At 39.2% G+C, this 20,574-nt stretch overlaps 1 protein-coding gene across 3 annotated transcripts in view; it reads right to left on the minus strand.

Moving 5' to 3' along the window:
- MAP3K19 (mitogen-activated protein kinase kinase kinase 19) overlaps positions 1 to 20,574 on the minus strand; it is a 68,819-nt gene that overhangs the window by 38,296 nt on the left and 9,949 nt on the right. For all 3 annotated transcript variants that reach the window (XM_040474920.1, XM_040474919.1, XM_040474921.1), the window contains 5 exons: positions 19,695 to 19,890; positions 11,776 to 11,964; positions 9,147 to 9,301; positions 6,608 to 6,723; positions 4,210 to 4,325 (listed from right to left, as the gene is read on the minus strand). In XM_040474920.1, coding sequence (XP_040330854.1) covers positions 4,210 to 4,325; positions 6,608 to 6,723; positions 9,147 to 9,301; positions 11,776 to 11,964; positions 19,695 to 19,868 — 750 coding nt within the window. In that variant the 5' untranslated portion in view covers positions 19,869 to 19,890. The remainder of the gene's footprint in view (positions 1 to 4,209; positions 4,326 to 6,607; positions 6,724 to 9,146; positions 9,302 to 11,775; positions 11,965 to 19,694; positions 19,891 to 20,574) is intronic.

Genomic DNA, 20,574 nt, shown 5'->3' on the forward strand with positions numbered 1-20,574 from the left:
CTGGGTGTTGTATGGAAACCAATTTGACAATAAATTTCATATATAAAAAAATAAAATGAAATAAAATAAAATAAAATAAAATAAAATAAACCTTAGAGAAAGTACTAGAGATGAAAAGACAAGTTCAATAGTCAGAGTCTATTTCTCCCTCAGAAATGAGTTCAAAGTTATTTCAACCATAATAACAAAAATATAGAGTGAGGTTCAACAAAAGTTTTTAAATTGCATGAAAAAAATGTACTAATATAAAGGGATGTTTAGTCCTTTTACAAAAGAGAATTACTTAAATATGCCACAGAAAACGAAAAGCAAATGTGTTTTTGTTTAGCAATTTCTAATGCATAACAGTCACTTAAAAAAATTTTTTTAACATTTATTCACCTTTGAGAGACAGAGAAAGACAGAGTGTGAGCAGGGGAGGGACAAAGAAGGAGACACAAATCGGAAGCAGGCTCCAGGTTCTAAGCTGTCAGCACAGAGCCCAACGTAGGGTTCGAACCCATGAACTGTGAGATCATGACCTGAGCTGAAGTCGGACGCTTAACCGACTGAGCCACCCAGGCACCCCAGTCACTTTTTTTTTTAGTTTATTTGTTTATTTTGAGAGAGAGAGAGAGAGAAAGAATACGAGTGGGGGAGAGGCAGAGAGAGAGGAAGAGAGAAAGATTCCAAGCAGGCTCTGTGTGTCAGCAAAGAGCCAGACTTGGGGCTCGATTTCAAGTACTGTGAGATCATGACCTGAGCCAAAACCAAGAGTCAGACGCTTAATGGACTGAGCCACCCAGGAGTCACATGACGGTCACTTTAAAGACTGATCTCTAGGTATTTTATTTCAATTACTATGTAATATTAGTAACCAAAAACAACACAGCCTTTACGGTTGTGACAAAACCTGCTGCGTAGCAGGGTTTCTCAGCCTCACCACCTATGACATTTGGGGCTGGATAATTCGTCATTGTGGGGCTGTCCTGTGCCCTCTAGGATGTTTAGCAGCATCCCTGACCTCTACCCACTAGATGCCAGTAGCACCTCCACCCAGCTGTAACACCAAAAATGTCTCCTAATGTTGCCAAATGTCCCCTGGGGACTCTCTGTTGAGAACCAGTGTACTAAAGCAACTGTGGTTTGGTTTTTGGTTTTAGCCTGTTTAAAAAAGTTGTAAAAGAAAAATATTCAAACGGTATGAAATATGCTATTGCTTAATATTAAAAATAGTAATAATAGTATTAAAAATAAACATTTCCATTCTACCCCATCCCATCTCATGCCCGAGAGGAGTCTTTTTTTTTTTTTTTTTAATGTTTATTTATTTTTGAGAGAAAGAGAGAGACAGACAATGAGCAGGGGAAGGGCAGGGAGAGGGAGACATAGATTCCGAAGCAGGCTCCAGGCTCTGAATCCTCAGCACAGGGTTCAACACAGGGCTCGAACTCATGAACTGTGAGATCATGACCTGAGCAGAAACCAAGAGTTGGACGCCCCACCAACTGAGCCACCCAGGCGCCCCAGAAAGAGAATCTTGAGCAGGCTCCATGCCCAGCACAGAGCTCAGATGTGGGGCTCAATCTCACAACCATGAGATCATGACCTAAGCCAAAATCAAGAGCACGATGCTTGACGCTTAATCAATTGAGCCTCCCAGATGCCCCACAATTACTTTCAATTTAAGTGTAGCATACTTTCAGAAAGTGCATAGATTCATGAATGTTTATAAACTGAACATAATTGTGAAACCAGGACCCAGATCAAGTAAAAGAATTCTTAGACATGATGTAAGAATTAAGACCCATAAAAAATAGATAAATTGGTTTTCATCAAAATGAAAAGCTTTGGGGGGGTGCCTGGGTGGCTCAGTCAGTTGAGCATTCTGCTCTTGATTTCAGCTCAGGTCATGATCTCACAGTTCGTGAGATCAAGGCCAGTGCTGGGCACTGTGCCATCAGCATGGAGCCTGCTTGGGATTCTCTCTCTCCTCTCTCTGCCTCTCTCTTGCATGTGCTCTCTCTAACTAACGAACCAACTAACTTAATAAGAAAAACTTCTATTCAGTGAAAGACCTGTTACAAAGGTGAAAATAACAAGCCAGTTCTTCTATTGACTAGTAGAAAATATTTGCAAATGACATATCCAGAATATATAAGGGATTCTTTAAACCCAACAGTAAGAAAACAAACAATCCAATCAGAAAATAGATTAAAAATTTGAACAATTCATGCTGATGGGGAATAAACCCATAGAAAAATGATGTTCAACATCAGTCATTAGGGAAATGGATATTAAAACCACAATGAGATACCACCATACTTCTACTAAAATGGTTAAAATAAAAAATACTGACACTGCCAAATGATGGCCAGGATACAGAGATACTGGATCTCTCTTCATTGCTGATGGGAATATAAAATGATAGAGCCACTCTGGAAAACTGTTTGGCAGTTTTTAAAAGGGTTAAACATACATTTGCCATATGATCCAGTATTTGGATTCTTGGACATGTATCCTAGAGAAATGAAAACGTATGTTTATATAGAAATCTGTACACAATTTCTCATAGTAGCTTTGTATATAATAGCCCAGAACTGGAAACAACCCTAAATGTCTCTCAACAGGTGAATAGTTAAGTAAACTGTAAACATCTGTGCCATAGAATACTCCTTAGCAATGCAAAAAAACTTGATACAACTTGGATCTATCTCAAAAGCATTATGCTGAGTAGAAAAACCAATCTCAAAAGTTTATACATATGAGAATTCCTTTTATATGACATTCTCAAAATGACAAAATTATGGAGATGGGTAACAGATCAGTGGTTGCCAGGCGTTAAGGATGGAGGAGGGTGTGGCTATTAAGAGGGCAGTAGGAAGGGATTCCCTTGGGGTGACAGAACAACTTTGTATCTTGACTGTGGTGATTCAAGGGATAAACGTCAAAGAACAGTACACTCAGGCACATGCGCAAACAGAAAAAACAATGCATGCAAATACTAGTGAAATCCCAGCAAGGTCTGTAGCTTAGTTAATTATAATGTGTCAGTGTCAATTTCCCAGTTTTGACAACCTGCTAGAGTTACGATAATAGTTCCCTTTTGGGGAAGCTGGTGAAGGTTACACAGGACTTCTATGCACTATTTTTATAGGTTCCTGTGAATCTGTAATTATCTCAAAATAAAAAAGGTTTTTTAAATTAAATTTTTGGTTTTTTTTTCTTTGTTGTTTTGGGATGATTTTTGGAAGGAGAAAAGGACTCAAAAATATTTACCATCTCCAAAAGTCCTCATTATTTATTATATTATAGTCCACACCTCATTAACTTTGTAAAATAAATAATTTGTGGCCATATTGTTTTCTTACCAACAAAATATAGAGCATCAATACTTTTACCTGTCTGGGCTGTGTTAATTTTTGTAAAAATTCAAAAGGTACAAATGAATACACAGCACAGAGTCATCTCCAATTCTCTCCCTATAGGCAACAATTGTTACCATGTTACCAGTTTGTTGTATATCTTGGGTATTGGTCCACAGTTTTCTATGGATTACACTGTTTGTTATTAGTACGGTTACTGTACTGTGAGGGACTTCATGTGGAGTCATTCATCATGGTGGGGGGCCGGGGGTGACCAGGGCCAAGAGGAGGCACCTTCTTTGTGGTACCCTGTGATGGATTTGACATGATCAGATGAGTGATCTCCTTTTCCACATGAACACACATAAACACAAGCTGCATTTTATTATTTAGTATCAGTTCAACTGCAACAATATTCTGTGGTATTAGATACATACACACAAAACGCAGGAGACTCTGAGCTGACTAGCTAATTACAGCTCTGAGATTAAACTTGTGGAGCACTGCCTTATTAATTTTGCTTTTAATTACCTTATGATTACATTTAGAAATAAATTGTGATATATGATTGCTGTAAAATATTCAAGCAACACACATGAGGTAGTAGATGGAGTAGGTTATCCATTTTTTGTTAGTTTCTTTTTTTATGTAAGTTTATTTATTTTGAGAGAGAAAGTGAGCAGGGAAAGGGCAGAGAGAGAGAAAGAGAGAGAGGGAATCCCAAGCAGGCTCCTCACTGTCAGTGCAGAGCCCAACACAGGGCTCAAACTCGCGTGACCTGAGCCGAAACCAAAAGTCCAACACTTAAGAGATTGAGCCACCCAGGTGCCCCTTGTTGTTAGTTTCTTTAAAGAGAACATCTTACCTCACTGCTGCTGATACTTTGCAAGATTATATTTTGGTTTGTAGTAACTGTCATCCTATCAGTTGGAGAAGAGTTAGTATCATGACAAATATCAAGCAATGATTCAGCATGTCTTTCTGCCAAAAGAAACAGAATAATGTGTTTTGATTAAGACATCTCCATCAATTTCGTCAGAAGATCTAGCTCTGTGTTCTAAGACTGGTTCCATTCTGTCAAAGATTTTCCTAAAATAGTGGTCTGGGATCCTGATGAAGCTTTAGGCAATACTTTTCACAGGGAAGGATGTGAGTGAGGATAACAAGAGTCCACAGAATGGATGTGTTTTTGTTTTTGTTTTTAAGTTGGGCAAAGCTGCCAAGTGAAACCCCTAACAATGGGCTGGAAATTACATTTGCTCTATAGTTACCAAAGACATGGCACATTTTCTGTATAGCAGAAGTCACATTAAATTGGCAGAGTTCTGAGCACCCATGAACTCCCAGTTAGTTCCCAAGGGACAGTGCTCTCTCATATCATCCCCCTCCTGCTATCGTGACTTCTTCAAAATAAGCATGGGCTCTTCGATGAAAACGTCTTTCTCTTCCAATGGCTTTTCCATTTATTTTGTAACTGATACAAAACTGCACAAGATTATCTCTACTCAGATCATCCATTTCTTCACCATATTTCCTCTCTGCAATCTATTTCCTGCCTCTATCTCATCACTGAAACTTCTCACTTCCTTGCCACATCTGCTTTGTAATCTCTTTTCCAATTTGACATTGTTTCCCTCTCCTTGCTTCTTGTAACTTTCTCCCAATCCCCTCCTCTCTCTCTCTCAGCGCCCTGAGTCCCTGTGTACATACCACCCTCTAACTGTGGGTACACCTCCTTGGCTTGACCCCTTGCAGTTCTCCCACCATCCTCAATCCGCCAGGGATCTTACCTACTCCAGGTCCTCACAGTCTCTTTTTTTTTTTTTTTTTTAATTTTTTTTTCAACGTTTATTTATTTTTGCGACAGAGAGAGACAGAGCATGAACGGGGGAGGGGCAGAGAGAGAGGGAGACACAGAATCGGAAACAGGCTCCGGGCTCCGAGCCATCAGCCCAGAGCCTGACGCGGGGCTCGAACTCACGGACCGCGAGATCGTGACCTGGCTGAAGTCGGACGCTTAACCGACTGCGCCACCCAGGCGCCCCTCACAGTCTCTTTTTTGTAGTGAACTCCCAAACTAACGTATCAACCCACCCCTTCCCACAGGCCTGCCCAACAGAAAATCGCTACTTGCAAGTCCCAAGGTTCCATCCAAATGCAATGCTTTAGAACCCATTGCCTTCTATATCCTCACCAAACCAGAGTGGTCTTCTATTTTATTGATTGCATTTCCATCTCCCCACTTCCCAGGGCTGAAACTTTGGAATCATATTTAACTCAACTCTCTCAACTTTTGTCTCTCTCAGCTTTACATCACTAAGTTATGTGAATTCTTCTTTCACAATAGCTCTTAGGCTCACCACACTCAGCACCTGTCAGGCACACTCCCACACCAAGCCCAGGACTCTTCCTGGTTCCTGTCACCACACACAGGCACTTCTATAGTTTCTTAATAGAGCTCCCTGCCATGAGTCTCTTCCTTTGAATCCATTCTTCACAATAACAACAGCTTAAATTTCCTAAAACATGGTTTTCATCATTCCCTGGCTTAAAATTCTTTAGTGACTCTGTTTTATTGGGGGGAAAAAAACCCTTCATTTAATGAGTATTCAATGGACCCAGTTTCTTTATGTATTTAATTTCTAGTCTTTTATTTGCCCCTATGATAAGTGAGGCTCATTTACAGCATGATGCCTCTGCTCCACAAAATTAAATCCCACTGTTTTTCGAGGACCAGATTGAATCTTACCGCTTTCATGAAACCTTCCTGGGAACAGCCTTGTTCCCTGCCTAGAAGTTTTGAATAAAAGCCAATCAGACCATAAAGTCAAGCAGCTTTCACAAGGTCACATATTGCTCAGTGGTACTTTCTTTCTTTCACTTTTCTCTGTGGCTGTTTCTGTCTTTTTTTTCCACCTGTATCAAACCGCCGCTCTTGTTCTCTTCCTTCCAAATCTTACCCAGCATTTAAGGAACATGGTAAGTCCCTTCTCCTCTTTCAAGCTCACAACAAGCACTTTCTCTACTGACTTATGTGATGTGTCCCTTACCCTATTGAACACTTTCAGGAGTTTGGACAATGTTTTAGATTTCTTTACAACCCTTAAGGGTACCTAGCCTTGGACCTTGTATATAGTCACTGATCAATAAATAGTTGTTGGCTTGATTTCTTTAAATGAATCCATCAAACACATGTAGAAGAAAGAGTTCTAATAAGGCTTTTATAGTTGGGGAGCTTTTGAAAGTGGAATAGAAGTATTTACCTGGTCTTGGCATAGAGTTCATTAGAATGTCCAATAACTGCTGTTTCCTAAAACTATGTATTTGCGACACATAATGTATTGCTGATTTTCCACTAAAATCACAGAGTTTAGGATCTCTAGGAAGAATAGAATTAACAGAAAAATTATTTAGTTAAATCTATTGAAAAAATATGAGAAGAAAAACATTGACATCAAATAAACAAAAGTAATCATGTGCTTTGGGGCTAACAAGAATGATTTTAAAGGGTATGGGATAGAAAGTGATAATTTTTCAAGATTTCAAATTAAAGGAATATTCTGTATATCTTATTCCCACTCCATCCTAAAAGTATTCCAATATTTGCAGAAAATGTCAAACTTTGGATAAAACTTTTCATAATTCTTTAATGATGAGTAAATCAAGTAAGGATCAAAACATCTTGATAAGCTGTTGTCTTATTACAAATAGCTGACTTGCTTAGCTTTTTCTTTCCAATGAGTTAAGCTTGCTTTCTTGATAGTTTTTTTTTTTTTTCTAATGCTAGCAGCTAGCCTTTTTGCCAGTCAAAATTGTAGAATAGAATAGAATCTCTCTTGAAAAGTAAGCTGGGGGCACCTGGGTGGCTCAGTCGTTAAGAGTCCAACTTCGGCTCAGGTCATGATCTCGCAGTTCACGTGTTTGAGCCCCGCATTGGGCTCTGTGCTGACAGCTCAGGGCCTGGAGCCTGCTTCAGATTCTGTGTCTCCCTCTCTCTCTGCCTCTCCCCTACTCACGCTCACGCTCTCTCTCTCTCTCGCTCTCTCTCTCTCTCTCAAAAATAAATTAAAACATTTTTAAAAACGTAAAAAAAAAAAAAAAGAAAGAAAACTAAGCTGATATGCTTATTTCACAGACTCTTGGTTGAGTGGAGCGAACTTGTCATAAAGTCCCTCTGCATGATCTCTTCATCTTTCTTCACCTTGCCCTGTGATTGTTAAGCCTGACCGGCTAATCTCAGGGCTCCTTGCAATAGCACAAATATCCTCTCCATGTTGCACTGAATCTGAGGATTAGATACATAACAGCTCAGAGAGATTCAAAGGGCCAAGAGTAAGAGCCCTATTGGCAGATTATGGTGTGGGAAATAATGATTACACTTGCTGCACTAGTCACATTCTGGGACACAGAACATGTTGAGCATGGTCTCCAACCTAACAGCTTTGAATTTGAATCTTTTTTTTTTTTTTTAATTTTTTTTTCAACGTTTATTTAGTTTCGGGACAGAGAGAGACAGAGCATGAACGGGGGAGGAGCAGAGAGAGAGGGAGACACAGAATTGGAAACAGGCTCCAGGCTCTGAGCCATCAGCCCAGAGCCTGACGCGGGGCTTGAACTCATGGACCGCGAGATCGTGACCTGGCTGAAGTCGGACGCTTAACCGACTGCGCCACCCAGGCGCCCCTGAATTTGAATCTTTTTATTGCTATAGGACTGGGAAATGTTTTATCCTCTGAAAAAATAACCCCTTATGAGCTTTTCTCCATCAAAGGTCATGATTCAAAAGAAGTAGGATAGGACCAAGAATCAGGGGACTGCCTCTGCCTTGATAAGTGGCCTTAAGCAAGTCACTTAACTCCTTGGGATTTCAGTTTGCTCATTTGCCTTGATTAGTGTTTCTCAATGTGGCACTTTTTGATTTCCTATATTCTGGACCCCACTCCAGGCCTACTGAACACCATCTCTGGGGTGCTGTCCGGTACTCTCCATGTTAAACAATCTCTTTAGTTGTTTCTTAACACTAAAGTCTAAAGTAGCTTCAAACTTCCATCTTTATCCTATTATAGTAACTGGTCCTTTTACAATAGCTCGTGTTCTTGACTATGCTTTTGTTCTTGAAGCTCCCTTCTACTTTTTTTTTCTTTCCAAAACAAAATTCATATGAAATTCTGAGAAAGAGCTGCCCATCTGTTCTTATTGGATGATAAGATATCTAGGTAACAGCATTAGGAAACTGCAATTCTAACATGAAAAACTGCTTATTAACCTACTGATTTTTTTAAAAAGTCAATTATTTACTTCCCCTTCCCCTAAAAGAACATGCTGGCATACAGTAATTTTTAGATAATTAGAAACCAGTATTATAAATTGCTTTTGATAATTGACAATGCTTTCTGAAATAATTAGTAACATGTTGGGGGTAAGGAGCTACATACTCAAGGAGTATCTGACATTCTAAAAAAAAAAAAGAAGAGTTATTATTTGATATTCTTCATAAGTACCAAAAGAGTATTTACACAAATAAAACAAATAGTCAATATCATAAAAATAATAGATAGCAACATCTAACATTTGCACATTACTTTGCAACGGCTGAAGTCCCTTTTATGAACATGAATTTGCATTCGATATATAAAAATTTTTAAAGATTTTATTATGAAGCAATTTCTACACCCAATGTGGGGCTTGAACTTAACAACCCTGAGGTCCAGAGTTGCATGTCTCTAAGTTTACAAGTGACTTCTGACAATAACAATGACATAGACTCTCTTCCACTGGTGCCAACTGACCACTCATACTCACGCATGATGCCTGAGGAGCTCAGACAGAACCTCCACAGGTCTGTAGACTGTTAACATATCAAGACTCTCAAACAGATCCACATCCCTCACAGCCAGCATCAGAGGGGTCAAGCCATGTTGGTTTGGGAAATTTATATCCAGGAACTCTTCAGATGCCTTTGAAAACATGAAACTTTATTTTTATTATGTTTTTACTATTTATACTAATCTTTGCATTTTCCTTGCTTAGCCAAATTCTCATTTTAACTTCAACACATTCTTTTTCTGTTGTTGTTTTAAGTTTATTTATTTATTTTTGAGGTGGGGGAAGGGGAGAGAGAGCAAAAGACAGAATCCCAAGCAAGCTCCATGCTGTCATCACAGAGCCTGATATGGGGCTCTGGCTCACAGAGCATGGGATCATGACCTGAGCCAAGATCAAGAGTCAGATGCTTAACTGACTGAGCCATCCAGTCACCCCAGCTTCAACACATTCTTTCTCAATATCTATATTGATGAGGAGCTGATGAATTGAAAGAACACAGGCCTGAGAGACAGACCCAGGTTTGAATTTTACCTCCTTAAGCTGATTATTTAACCTCCCTGACAGGATTATATCAAGGGCACTTGACAAGATCACCCTGTTAAAATAAAGGATATCCAGTTAAACAATAATTTTCACTGGCGGCACAGTAATACTAAAAAATTTATTTGGTATTTATCTGAAATTCAAATTTAACCACGTGTCCTGTATGTTTGTTTGTAAAATCCAGCAATCCTACTCACTGACCTTCAGAGTCCTCAGCTCTAGAGTAGGAATAACAGTGTCTTCTTTGTGGGGTTGTTGTGATGATTGGTGATAGAATATGAAAAGCACTGAGCAGAGTGTTTGACACATGCTCAGTAATCATTTCTGGAATGAATGAATGAGTTACAAAAATAAGGCAGGTGTGTGTGTGTGTGTGTGTGTGTGTATGTATGTATGTATACACAAACACACACACACACACACACATATATACACATATAGTCAAATGCAGGTGGATATACAGATGATATTCGTTGTTTTAATGAAAGTAAAATTTAATTTGGATAATTCAGAACTGAAAAACCACTGTTAAGGCCAAATTATCCAAATTGTTTATTTTATTTACCAAAATAATTTGCTACTTTCCATCTCTATTTCACTTTATGCCATGTCAGTATAGTCTTGTGTTTCTACCTCAGTTTCTCTAGGGACAAACTAGAGATAATGATATTACCTCAGAGGGGTGCTATGGGAATTAATTAATTTTTTTTCAGTCTCTGAAAAGAAGTGACCTCTTATATCACTGTTTATTATTAGCTAGCACCAACACGAAAGGTTTGAACTGAGAGTAGTCTTGCAATAGCACATTAATTCAGCACCTGCTTATTAAACTTTGGATTCAGGTACAGACACCAGTTTCTTAAAATGTGGCTGCTAATCTTTATGGATGAAAATGTGGTTATGAAAACAGATATTGGATTATAACAACCATTATGAATACCATTAAAATAAAATTTATTGTCTTTCAAAAAATTTCTTAAAAAAATTTTTTTTTCAATGTTCATTTATTTTTGAGAGACAGAGACAGAGTGTGAGGGGAAGAGACAGAAGGAGATATAGAATCTGAAGCAGGCTCCAGGCTCTGAGCTGTCAGCACAGAGCCCAATGCGGGTCTCAAATTCATGAGCCATGAGATCATGACCTGAGTTGAAGTCAGACGCTTAACTGACTGAGCCACCCAGGCACTCCTAAAAAATTTCTAAGCTTTAGTCATGGTTTACGACAATTTTAGACTATTGTTTAGTACAATACAAATACAAAAGTATTCAAGGAGTTCTTTGGATTTTGTTGTAGATCCCCTTGAACTCTAGGTGACCAGAATATTGTTCACTTTTTCTTTATCTGTTTGTGTCTTGACCATAAGGGAATGGAAGAAACTGTTTCCTAGCAGCAATTGATTTTCTTTCAGTTGGAAGGTCATGTGATCTGACAGTATCTCTGAAGGTAAATACCAAGAATAGACAGTTGCTGGTCACCAACAATTAGAGTCCTTGGTTATGCATATGGTTTTGTAAGTTACTTCAGGAAAGAGTATCTATGGGTAGAAAATCTAAATAAGAAAATCAATAACTTGGGAAGAAGGCATTTTAAAAACATATCCTTTTAACTCCTTTAGTTACAACTAAATATTATGCAAAGCATAAGCTCTCTGATTCCCTTTTCAGGCTAAAGATAATAAGTGCAGCTGGTCCAAAGGGATCTAAACAGCAATTGTACAATAGGCAATGATGTCAAGGGAACTCCTCTGAGCAAGTTGACAGCAGTTCTCTGGGGGGCATCCTGGGAGCATATTATTTCCCATGGGTGCTATGTGACTTCTTCTAGCATCCAGCTGGAGGAAGGTAGAAATAGCCTGCTGTTGTGTTCTTTTATTATCCTGTTTTCCACCCCAATGTCCTATTTGATCGTGTTTCTTTCTATTTTCTGCCTGAAACTTTCTGGGACTGCATTTGAAAAGAACTCATTTTTCTTTAAAATGAGTCATATGTAGTCTATGCCTTTCATATCACTTACCCACCCACCTACCTACACAAAGGCAGAAGCAAACATCAATATAACTGACCAGCAAGTGTTGAAGTTGTTCAAGATCACCTTGCCATGAAGTTTGTAGAAGTTGCATTTGGGGAGCCTGGATTCCATTGATAGCCAAGAGTTGTCTTTGGACGTGGCAATTAGCCACATGAACCGCAGTTTGATTGCTGTAATTACAAAGGGTGATATCTGCTCCCTTTTCCAGAAGAAATTCAACAACCTGCAACAGCACAACATTCTTATGTAGCATCTTTGAGTGCAAAAAGTATCTTCAGGGCTATGCAGAAAACTTAGACATGACTTTGATTCATGATACAGAAAAACAGAATAAGAGGAGCATAAAAATGAAGAATTGATTTTGATGCAGCTGACTGCTATTTGCCTTTTTTTTTTTAAGATTTTATTTTTAAATAACCTGTATAACCAATGTGGGGCTCAATCTTTACAACCTTGAGATCAAGAGTCACATTCTTTACCAGCTAAGGCAGCCAGGTAACCTTTGGGGATACTATCTTTGTCTTAAAACTAGACGTCTGTGAGTATTTTATGTTAAACCCACAGAAAGCATCAAAGTCCTACTAGTATCACCTACAATTTGGAATATAAAACCCCTAAGTTTAGACATAGATCCTTGAATGTTGTAAGTATTTCCACAAGCATTTCTAGGGAGCAAATAAATGCTATTCAAAATATTGAATGCATAATTTATTCAACAAATAGGATTGAGTGATTAGCATTGGTCAAGAACTGTCCTTGGTGCTGAGACTTCAACAATGAAGAAGGCAGGGACCAGCCTTGAAGGCATTTACGAACTAGTGAGGAAAAAAGACAGATAAAAAGACAATTGCATGTGCCTGTTGGCCATCCGGATGTCTTCTTTAGAGAAGTGTCTATTCATGTTTTCTGCCCATTTAGAAACAGGCACATGAAAAGATGTTCAGCGTCGCTCCTTATCAGGGAAATACAAATCAAAACCACACTCAGGTATCACCTCACGCCAGTCAGAGTGGCCAAAATGAACAAATCAGGAGACTCTAGATGCTGGAGAGGATGTGGAGAAACGGGAACCCTCTTGCACTGTTGGTGGGAATGCAAATTGGTGCAGCCGCTCTGGAAAGCAGTGTGGAGGTTCCTCAGAAAATTAAAAATAGACCTACCCTATGACCCAGCAATAGCACTGCTAGGAATTTATCCAAGGGACACAGGAGTACTGATGCATAGGGGCACTTGTACCCCAATGTTCATAGCAGCACTCTCAACAATAGCCAAATTATGGAAAGAGCCTAAATGTCCATCAACTGATGAATGGATAAAGAAATTGTGGTTTATATACACTATGGAATACTACGTGGCAATGAGAAAAAATGAAATATGGCCTTTTGTAGCAACGTGGATGGAACTGGAGAGTGTGACGCTAAGTGAAATAAGCCATACAGAGAAAGACAGATACCATATGGTTTCACTCTTATGTGGATCCTGAGAAACTTAACAGGAACCCATGGGGGAGGGGAAGGAAAAAAAAAAAAGAGGTTAGAGTGGGAGAGAGCCAAAGCATAAGAGACTGTTGAGAACTGAGAGCAAACTGAGGGTTGATGGGGGGTGGGAGGGAGGAGAGGGTGGGTGATGGGTATTGAGGAGGGCACCTTTTGGGATGAGCACTGGGTGTTGTATGGAAACCAATTTGACAATAAATTTCATATATAAATTAAAAAAAAAAAGGCAATTGCAACACAGTGTGTTAATGCATTGATAGGGTAAATATAGAAGGCTGAGGGTGTACTTAGAAGAAGTGTATTAAGCTGTCTTGGGACAGTTTAAGTCCAAGAAGACTTCTTGGAGAAAATTATGTCTAAGCTGAGAACCAAGGGATCAGAGATGCAATTAACCAGGCAAAGACTGGGGGAAAGATTGCTTCAAACAAAGGATATAGGATAAACAAAGTACTGTGGATGCTATGGACTGAATTATTTCTCCTCAAAATTCATATGTTGAAGCCTTAACCTCCAATGTGACTGTATTTGGAGAGGGGGCCTCTGGGAAGTAATTAAGATTAAATGAGATTGTAAAGATGGGGCCCTGATCTGATAGGATTAGTGTCACACAAGAGAACTTGTTCTCTCTCTCTCTCTGTCAAGTGAGGACACAGAGAGAAGGTAGCCTTCTACAAGTCAGCAAAAAAGTTCTCACTAGAAACCAAATTGGCCAGAATCTTGATATTGGACTTCCCAGTTACCAGAACTATGAAAAAAATAATTTCTATTGTGGAACTAAGGTTCCACAGTCAACTGACTGGCTCAGTCAGTTAAGCATCTAACTCTTGATCTCCCTCCAGGTTGTAAGTTCAAGCCCCATGTTGGGCTCCATGCCAGGTATGAAGCCTACTTAAAAACAAACAAACAAACAAACAAACAAACAAAAAAACACCTAATTTCCATTGTTTAAGCTACTCAGCTATGGTATGTTTGCTATGGACAGCCCAAGATGACTAATGCAGAGGGCAAAAGAACAAATAACATTTAAAGCCCTGGAAGGAATTAGGCATAGCTGGAGCTCAGGATGGGGGAAGGAGGGTAAGGAAATGTGATGGAGAGGTCAACAGTAGCTAAATCCCAAAAGGCTTTACCAACTCCATTCAGGAATATAGTTGTATCTCCAGTGAAAGATTTTAAACAGAGAGATGACATGATGAGATCAGCATTTCAAAAAAATTACTGTGCAGAAGGGTAGAAGTTGGGAGACCAATGAGATTGCTACAGTAGCTTCATGGAGAGAAAATGGCTACTGAATCAGGGAAATAGATTGATTCTACTGAATCAGTCAGTAGAAATGGAGTGACTGAGGGTATAATCCATGAACACTTAGGAGGTAGGGCTAATTAGATGTTGGTGTTGATGGTGAGTCAGAAATCAAGATAACTCTCAGGTGTTTTACTTCAGTCCATTTTTGTCTATCTTTCCTACTGTCACTGCAGACAGGGCCACCACAATCTGTTGCCTGAAACAATGCAATGACCTTCTAATAAGTCTCTCCATTTCCAAATACCTTTGTCTGAAACTCATTACAATGGACAGAATAAAAAAGTTAGATAACTGTAAGTGTTACGAGGATGTGAAGAAATCAGAACACATATACACTGCTGTAAATGGTACAGCCACTTTAAAAAACATTCTGGGGACACCTGGGTGGCTCAGTTGGTTAAGTGTCTAACTTTGGTTCAGGTCACGATCTTGCGGTTTGGGGGTTCGAGCCCTGCGTTGGGCTCTGTGCTGAAAGCATGGAGCCTGGAGCCTGCTTCAGATTCTTGTCTCCCTCTCTCTTTCTTTGCCCCTCACCCTCCCTCTTTCTCTCTCTCTCACCCTCTCCCTCTCTCTCTCAAAAATAAGTATTTAAAAAAATTTTTAAAAAGCATTCTGGGGGGGCGCCTGGGTGGCGCAGTCGGTTAAGCGTCCGACTTCAACCAGGTCACTATCTCATGGTCTGTGAGTTCGAGCCCCGCGTCGGGCTCTGGGCTGATGGCTCAGAGCCTGGAGCCTGTTTCCGATTCTGTGTCTCCCTCTCTCTCTACCCCTCGCCCGTTCATGCTCTGTCTCTCTCTGCCCCCAAAATAAATAAAAAAACGTTGAAAAAAAATTAAAAAAAAAAAAAGCATTCTGGGATTTCCTCAAATGATTAAACATACAGTTTCCATATGATTCAGTAAGTCCACTTCTAGGAATTCTAGGAGTGGAATGAAAGGGAAATTAAAATATATGATCACTTTAAAATCTGTATGCAAATGTTTATGGCAGCATTATTCATAGTAACCAAAACATGGAAACAACCCAAATTTCCATCAATGGACAAATGAATAAATAAAATATAGTATACCCATATAATAGAATATTATTCAGCTATAAAAAGGAATGAAATACTGATGCATGCTGCAACATGAACCTTGAAAACAGTATGCTAAGTAAAAGAAGTAATCACAAAAGATCACATATATGATTCTGTTTATATGAAAGTCCAGAATAGGAAAATCTACAGAGACAGAAAGTAGATTAGTAGTTGCTTAAGGGCTATAGCAGGGAAAGGGAGGAAAGATAGAAAGTGATAGCTGAAGGGACAGGGCTTCTTTTGGGGGGGGGGGCAGGGAGGTGTAGAGTTCTTTTGGGGATGATGAAAATGTTTTAAAATTGACTGTGGAGATGATTGCACATTAATGTGATTATAGTAAAAACCAATGGATTCCACACTTTAAATGGGTGAATTGTAGGATATGTGAATTATATCTCAATAAAGCAGTTTTTAAAAATCCCTCTGCATGCCTTTGTGGCCCTGCAGGATCTGTGCCTGGCCTTCCTTTCCAGCCTCATCTTATGCCACTCTTCCTCCTTCCTCTGCAAGTTCTAGTCACATTTTTGCCTTAATATGCAAGCTTCTTCCTAACCAAAAGGGTTATCTCTGTTATTCTCTGTCCCCCAACTGCTCTTCAAATGTCATCATTCATCATTATTTTACTTAGCATAAATGTAACCACCTCAGTGGGGATTTTCCTAGCCACCTTATCAAAAAAGATGATTCACTCTACTGGTTACTTTAAAGAACTAAGAGTAATTTGTAATTTAACTAAGTGCTTTTTGTTTCCTTATTTGTTGTGTTTCACCTTCAATAGAATGTAAGTCCAACATTGCAGGAGATCTTATCACATGAATAAATGTTTAAGGAATGAGTGAATGAACAATTTAAGATAAATAGATGGTGATGCTATTTAATAAAATGGAAAGCACTGATGCTGGCACTCCTCGGAAGAATTAGATTTGGGGATAAAGACAAGACAATGAGGACACACTGTGTTTGAGGTCTTTGACATGACATGTAAATGGAGATATATGGTTGGAAGCTCAATATACCATATATATACACACACAGATCTAGATCTAGATCATATATGTATATGTCTATGTATACAGTGTGTATATACTATACACACACACACAGAGGAATTCAGGTGAGAGATGTGGGCTGAGGTACAGAACTAAGAGCTATCCCCACAATATTAGGCAACACCAATATTTAAAGGATGAAAAAAGAAAAAAGAATCCATAATGAGACTAGAGAGATACTGCCTGGGAGGTGAGGTGAAAATACAGGAAGAAGCTAATGGAAGAAAGCATTTCATGAAAAATTGGTGTTTAAAGTCGCTAAGATCTGATAGGTAACAAAGGACATTATAGTTGGCAAGAGCAGTTTCAATGGAGTAGTAGGGAACTCATGTTGGCAAGTAGGGAACTTGCTCATGTTGGCAAGAGCAGTTTCATTGGAGTAGTAGGGAACAATGCCAGACTGCAGTAGTCTTAAGAGGTAAGAAAGTGGAGGCAGTGAGAATCAAGAAAGGAGCACTCTTTATAGGGGCTGTTGAAAGAGAATTCTCCAAGGGCACCTGTGTGGCTCAGTAGATTAAGTGTCTGATTCTAGATTTCAGCTCAGGTCATGATCTCTCAGTTTGTGAGACAGCCCCATGTCTGCCTCTGTGCTGACAGTGTGGAGCCTGCTTGGGATTCTTTCTCTCTCCCTCTCTCTCTCTCAAAATAAATAAACATTAAAAGAAGAAATAGGGTGCCTGGGTGGCTCAGTCGGTTAAGCGTCAGACTTGGGCTCAGGTCATGATCTCACAGTTTGTGGGTTTAAGCCCCATGTGGGGCTCTGTGCTGACAGCTCAGAGCCTGGAGCCTGCTTTGAATTCTGTGTCTCCCTCGCTCTCTGCCCCTCCCCTTCTCCCGCTCTCTCTCTCTCTCTCTCTCTCTCAAAAATAAATAAACATTAAAAAAAGAGAGAGAAAAAGAAAAACAATTCTCCAGAAACTCTGGGAACTTGTGTTTTTATAGGTCTTGTGAAGAGAGGCACTGACTGCCTTTGCTCTAGACCATATTTAAAATTTTTTTTTAAATTTTTATTTATTTCTGAGAGAGTGAGCAGGGGAGGGGCAGAGAAAGAGGGAGACAGAGGATCTGAAGCAGGCTCTGTGCTAAGAGTGGAGAGCCTGATGCAGGGCTTGAACTCATGAACTATGAGATCATGACCTGAGCCAAAGTCGGACATCCAACTGACTGAGCCACCCAGGTGCCCCTAGACTATGTTTTCAAAGATGTTTGTATAGTGAGTGACTTTGCAAGGTAGAGATAATGTCTCTTCCTGGAGCATTGGGAAAACATGCTTACTTTCCTAGGTTTCCTAAGCTCAGGTTTCCTCTCTTATAATTCAACCCATTGTATGTATAGGTATCACCTCTTCATACTGCCCTGTAGAAACTGGGGCTCAGAGAACTGAAGCAAATGATGATACTACTATCATTACTATTGTGAATAGTAAACTGTCACTTTTCTGACCCAGGAGTCTCATGTCTTCTGCCAGACTCTGGAACTGTGGTAGGCTAACTTATTAGGTAGCAAGTAAGGAAAAATCTCAGACACTTCACAGTTCCTAATTTTTGCAAAAAAATGAGATGATTCCGAAAGAGATAGGAATGAAAGAAGAAGAACGAGGGCTTCGTGGGGGGTAATTAATGAGATTTAAAGAAAGTTCATGGAAAGTGGTAACAAATACATTGACCAAATTGTATGGTCAATTAGGTAATAAATGATCTTCCATATTATTGACTATTAATGCCTGTTTAAGGAATTGGGAGGCAGTTAAAGGCTAAGTGTCAGGAAATAAGTTCAAAAGCAACTGCTTCCTGGTTTTTGATGATTTTTCTATGGGTGTTATCTTCGTCACCAATCTGGCAGTCAGCCTCACGATCATGCCACTATAACAAATAATACTAAGGTTTGTCCTGGGTGGGCAGAAGGTTCTACTTCCTTTCAGACAACAGTTACAGAGATGCATATCTTTTCTGGGCTGGAAAGAAGGAAAATTCATGACTGATATGGGCAAAAACCAGGCAAACTTGGAATTTTGCTCATTCATTTGGGATATGGGTAGTGAGATGCATTATGCTTGTTAAGGAAGAGTCATATTCATTATCTGAACAGCTCAGTCCTTCCTGCTGACAACCTTAGATCCATTTAATGATGATAGTGAGGTCTCAGAATTTTTTGCAGTGGGTTTCAGCCACTGTAAGGGAGCTTTAGACCTCCTGGGGAGATTTCCTTGAGCGGACGAATTCCCATGATAAACCACAGAACTAGTGTTCAGGTTCTTATGCCCTGGATTGGATTATAATACTGTTGAAGATGACCCAATGGTAAGACAGAAAATGACACAAAGATATCTAACAAATTTTTTTAAGTAAAGTTCTTTTTCTTTTCTTTTTTTATTTCCTTTTTTTTTTTTAATTTAAGCCTTATTTATTCTTGAGAGAGAGAGAAAGAGAACGAGTAGGGGAGAGGCAGAGAGAGAGGGAAATAGAAAATCTAAAGTGGACTCTGAGCTGACAGCAGCGAGACAGATGCAGGGCTCAAACTCATGAAATGAGAGATCATTTTTGGCTTGGATGGTAGGTACCTGGGTGCTACTGTCATTTTGTTTAAGTTGTATATATGTATATATATTAGCATATATGCTACGTTGTATATAGAAGTTGTGTACATATATATATTTGCATACATATATATTAGCATATATGCTACATTTTATAATTTGTTTAAAAAGTGTTAATAGGAAGGAGCCAGAAGAGGAAAAAAGCTAAGAATACAGTGAAAAGAGAGGCTAATTGAGATGGCCAGGCAGGGTTGAGGGTTCACACGCATTTAGACTCTCAAGAAATTACAGAGGCATCAGCCTGCTGTGTTGAGTGAAATGTGTCTTATTCATCCTAGTGTCCTCATTCTAAGCCATTTCCTATCCCCCTTGAAGCCTGTCTTCAGGCATTCTTTCATGGAGGTAAGTGATTATGCTATTCACAAACATCTCATTCTTGGAATCTTTAGCTTAGAAGATTACCCATGGGCCCAGGACATCACATGGTACCTCTGTTAGATTTTCTTCTGCTGCAGTAATGAGAGGTGTATTTCCAGTCGTTGGATGCTGAAAGTTAAGGTTTCCAAGGATGGAATGGACTTTACTAATATAGTCACAGATGAGTTCCACATCACCCCTTGAAACTACTTCCAGGAAATCATGAATCAGTTTATTTTTATTCATCTTGCTAAGTCCATAAATTTGCCTGGCAAAGAAGAGAAACAATTAAATGAGAGTCAACAAAGCATGGGTGGTTCAAATGTAACATAGTCTATCTTTAGTGTCACCTCTTTCCCTCTTTTATGTATGAAATATTGTAACAGTTTTAAAGACAAATTTGAAAAAGAGGAAAACTCAATAATCCCACCAGCCTTGGTTTTTTGCATACATTTTAAATTAGAAATAACAATTTTCACCATCACTTTGTGAGATCTGCTGTGGTATAGGAGAAGAAAGGATGGATCTACACCAGAATGGAAAGAGCATAGGCTCTGGAGCCTGAAAGAATTTGGGTTTCAATCCCTCATCCATAGATTCCCAACTGTGTAACCTTGAGCATGTCATTCAACTTCCCCAAACTTAATTTCCTCATCACTAAAATGGAAATGACAATTCCCTCTTCAAATGGTTGGTGAGGATCTGAAGTACTATATACAAAGAGTTGGCACATTCTTTGGTGAAAATTCTTGCAGGATTTTATTTTCTCTAGCATTGATTAGTAAAAATCCCTGTAACTATTTTCTTTATGAAAGTCCTATTTTCCTAACAATATTATAAACTCCTCAGCAGCAGGGACATTCCATGCCTTACACTTTTGTATACTCAATGACTCTAATACAGTGTGAGTCATTGAAGAGCATGGTGGCCACTGTTCTATATTTTCCAGGAA

This window comes from Herpailurus yagouaroundi, unplaced genomic scaffold (genome assembly GCF_014898765.1).
Source record: "Herpailurus yagouaroundi ecotype Mexico unplaced genomic scaffold, PumYag 140, whole genome shotgun sequence".
Lineage (NCBI taxonomy): Eukaryota > Metazoa > Chordata > Mammalia > Carnivora > Felidae > Herpailurus > Herpailurus yagouaroundi.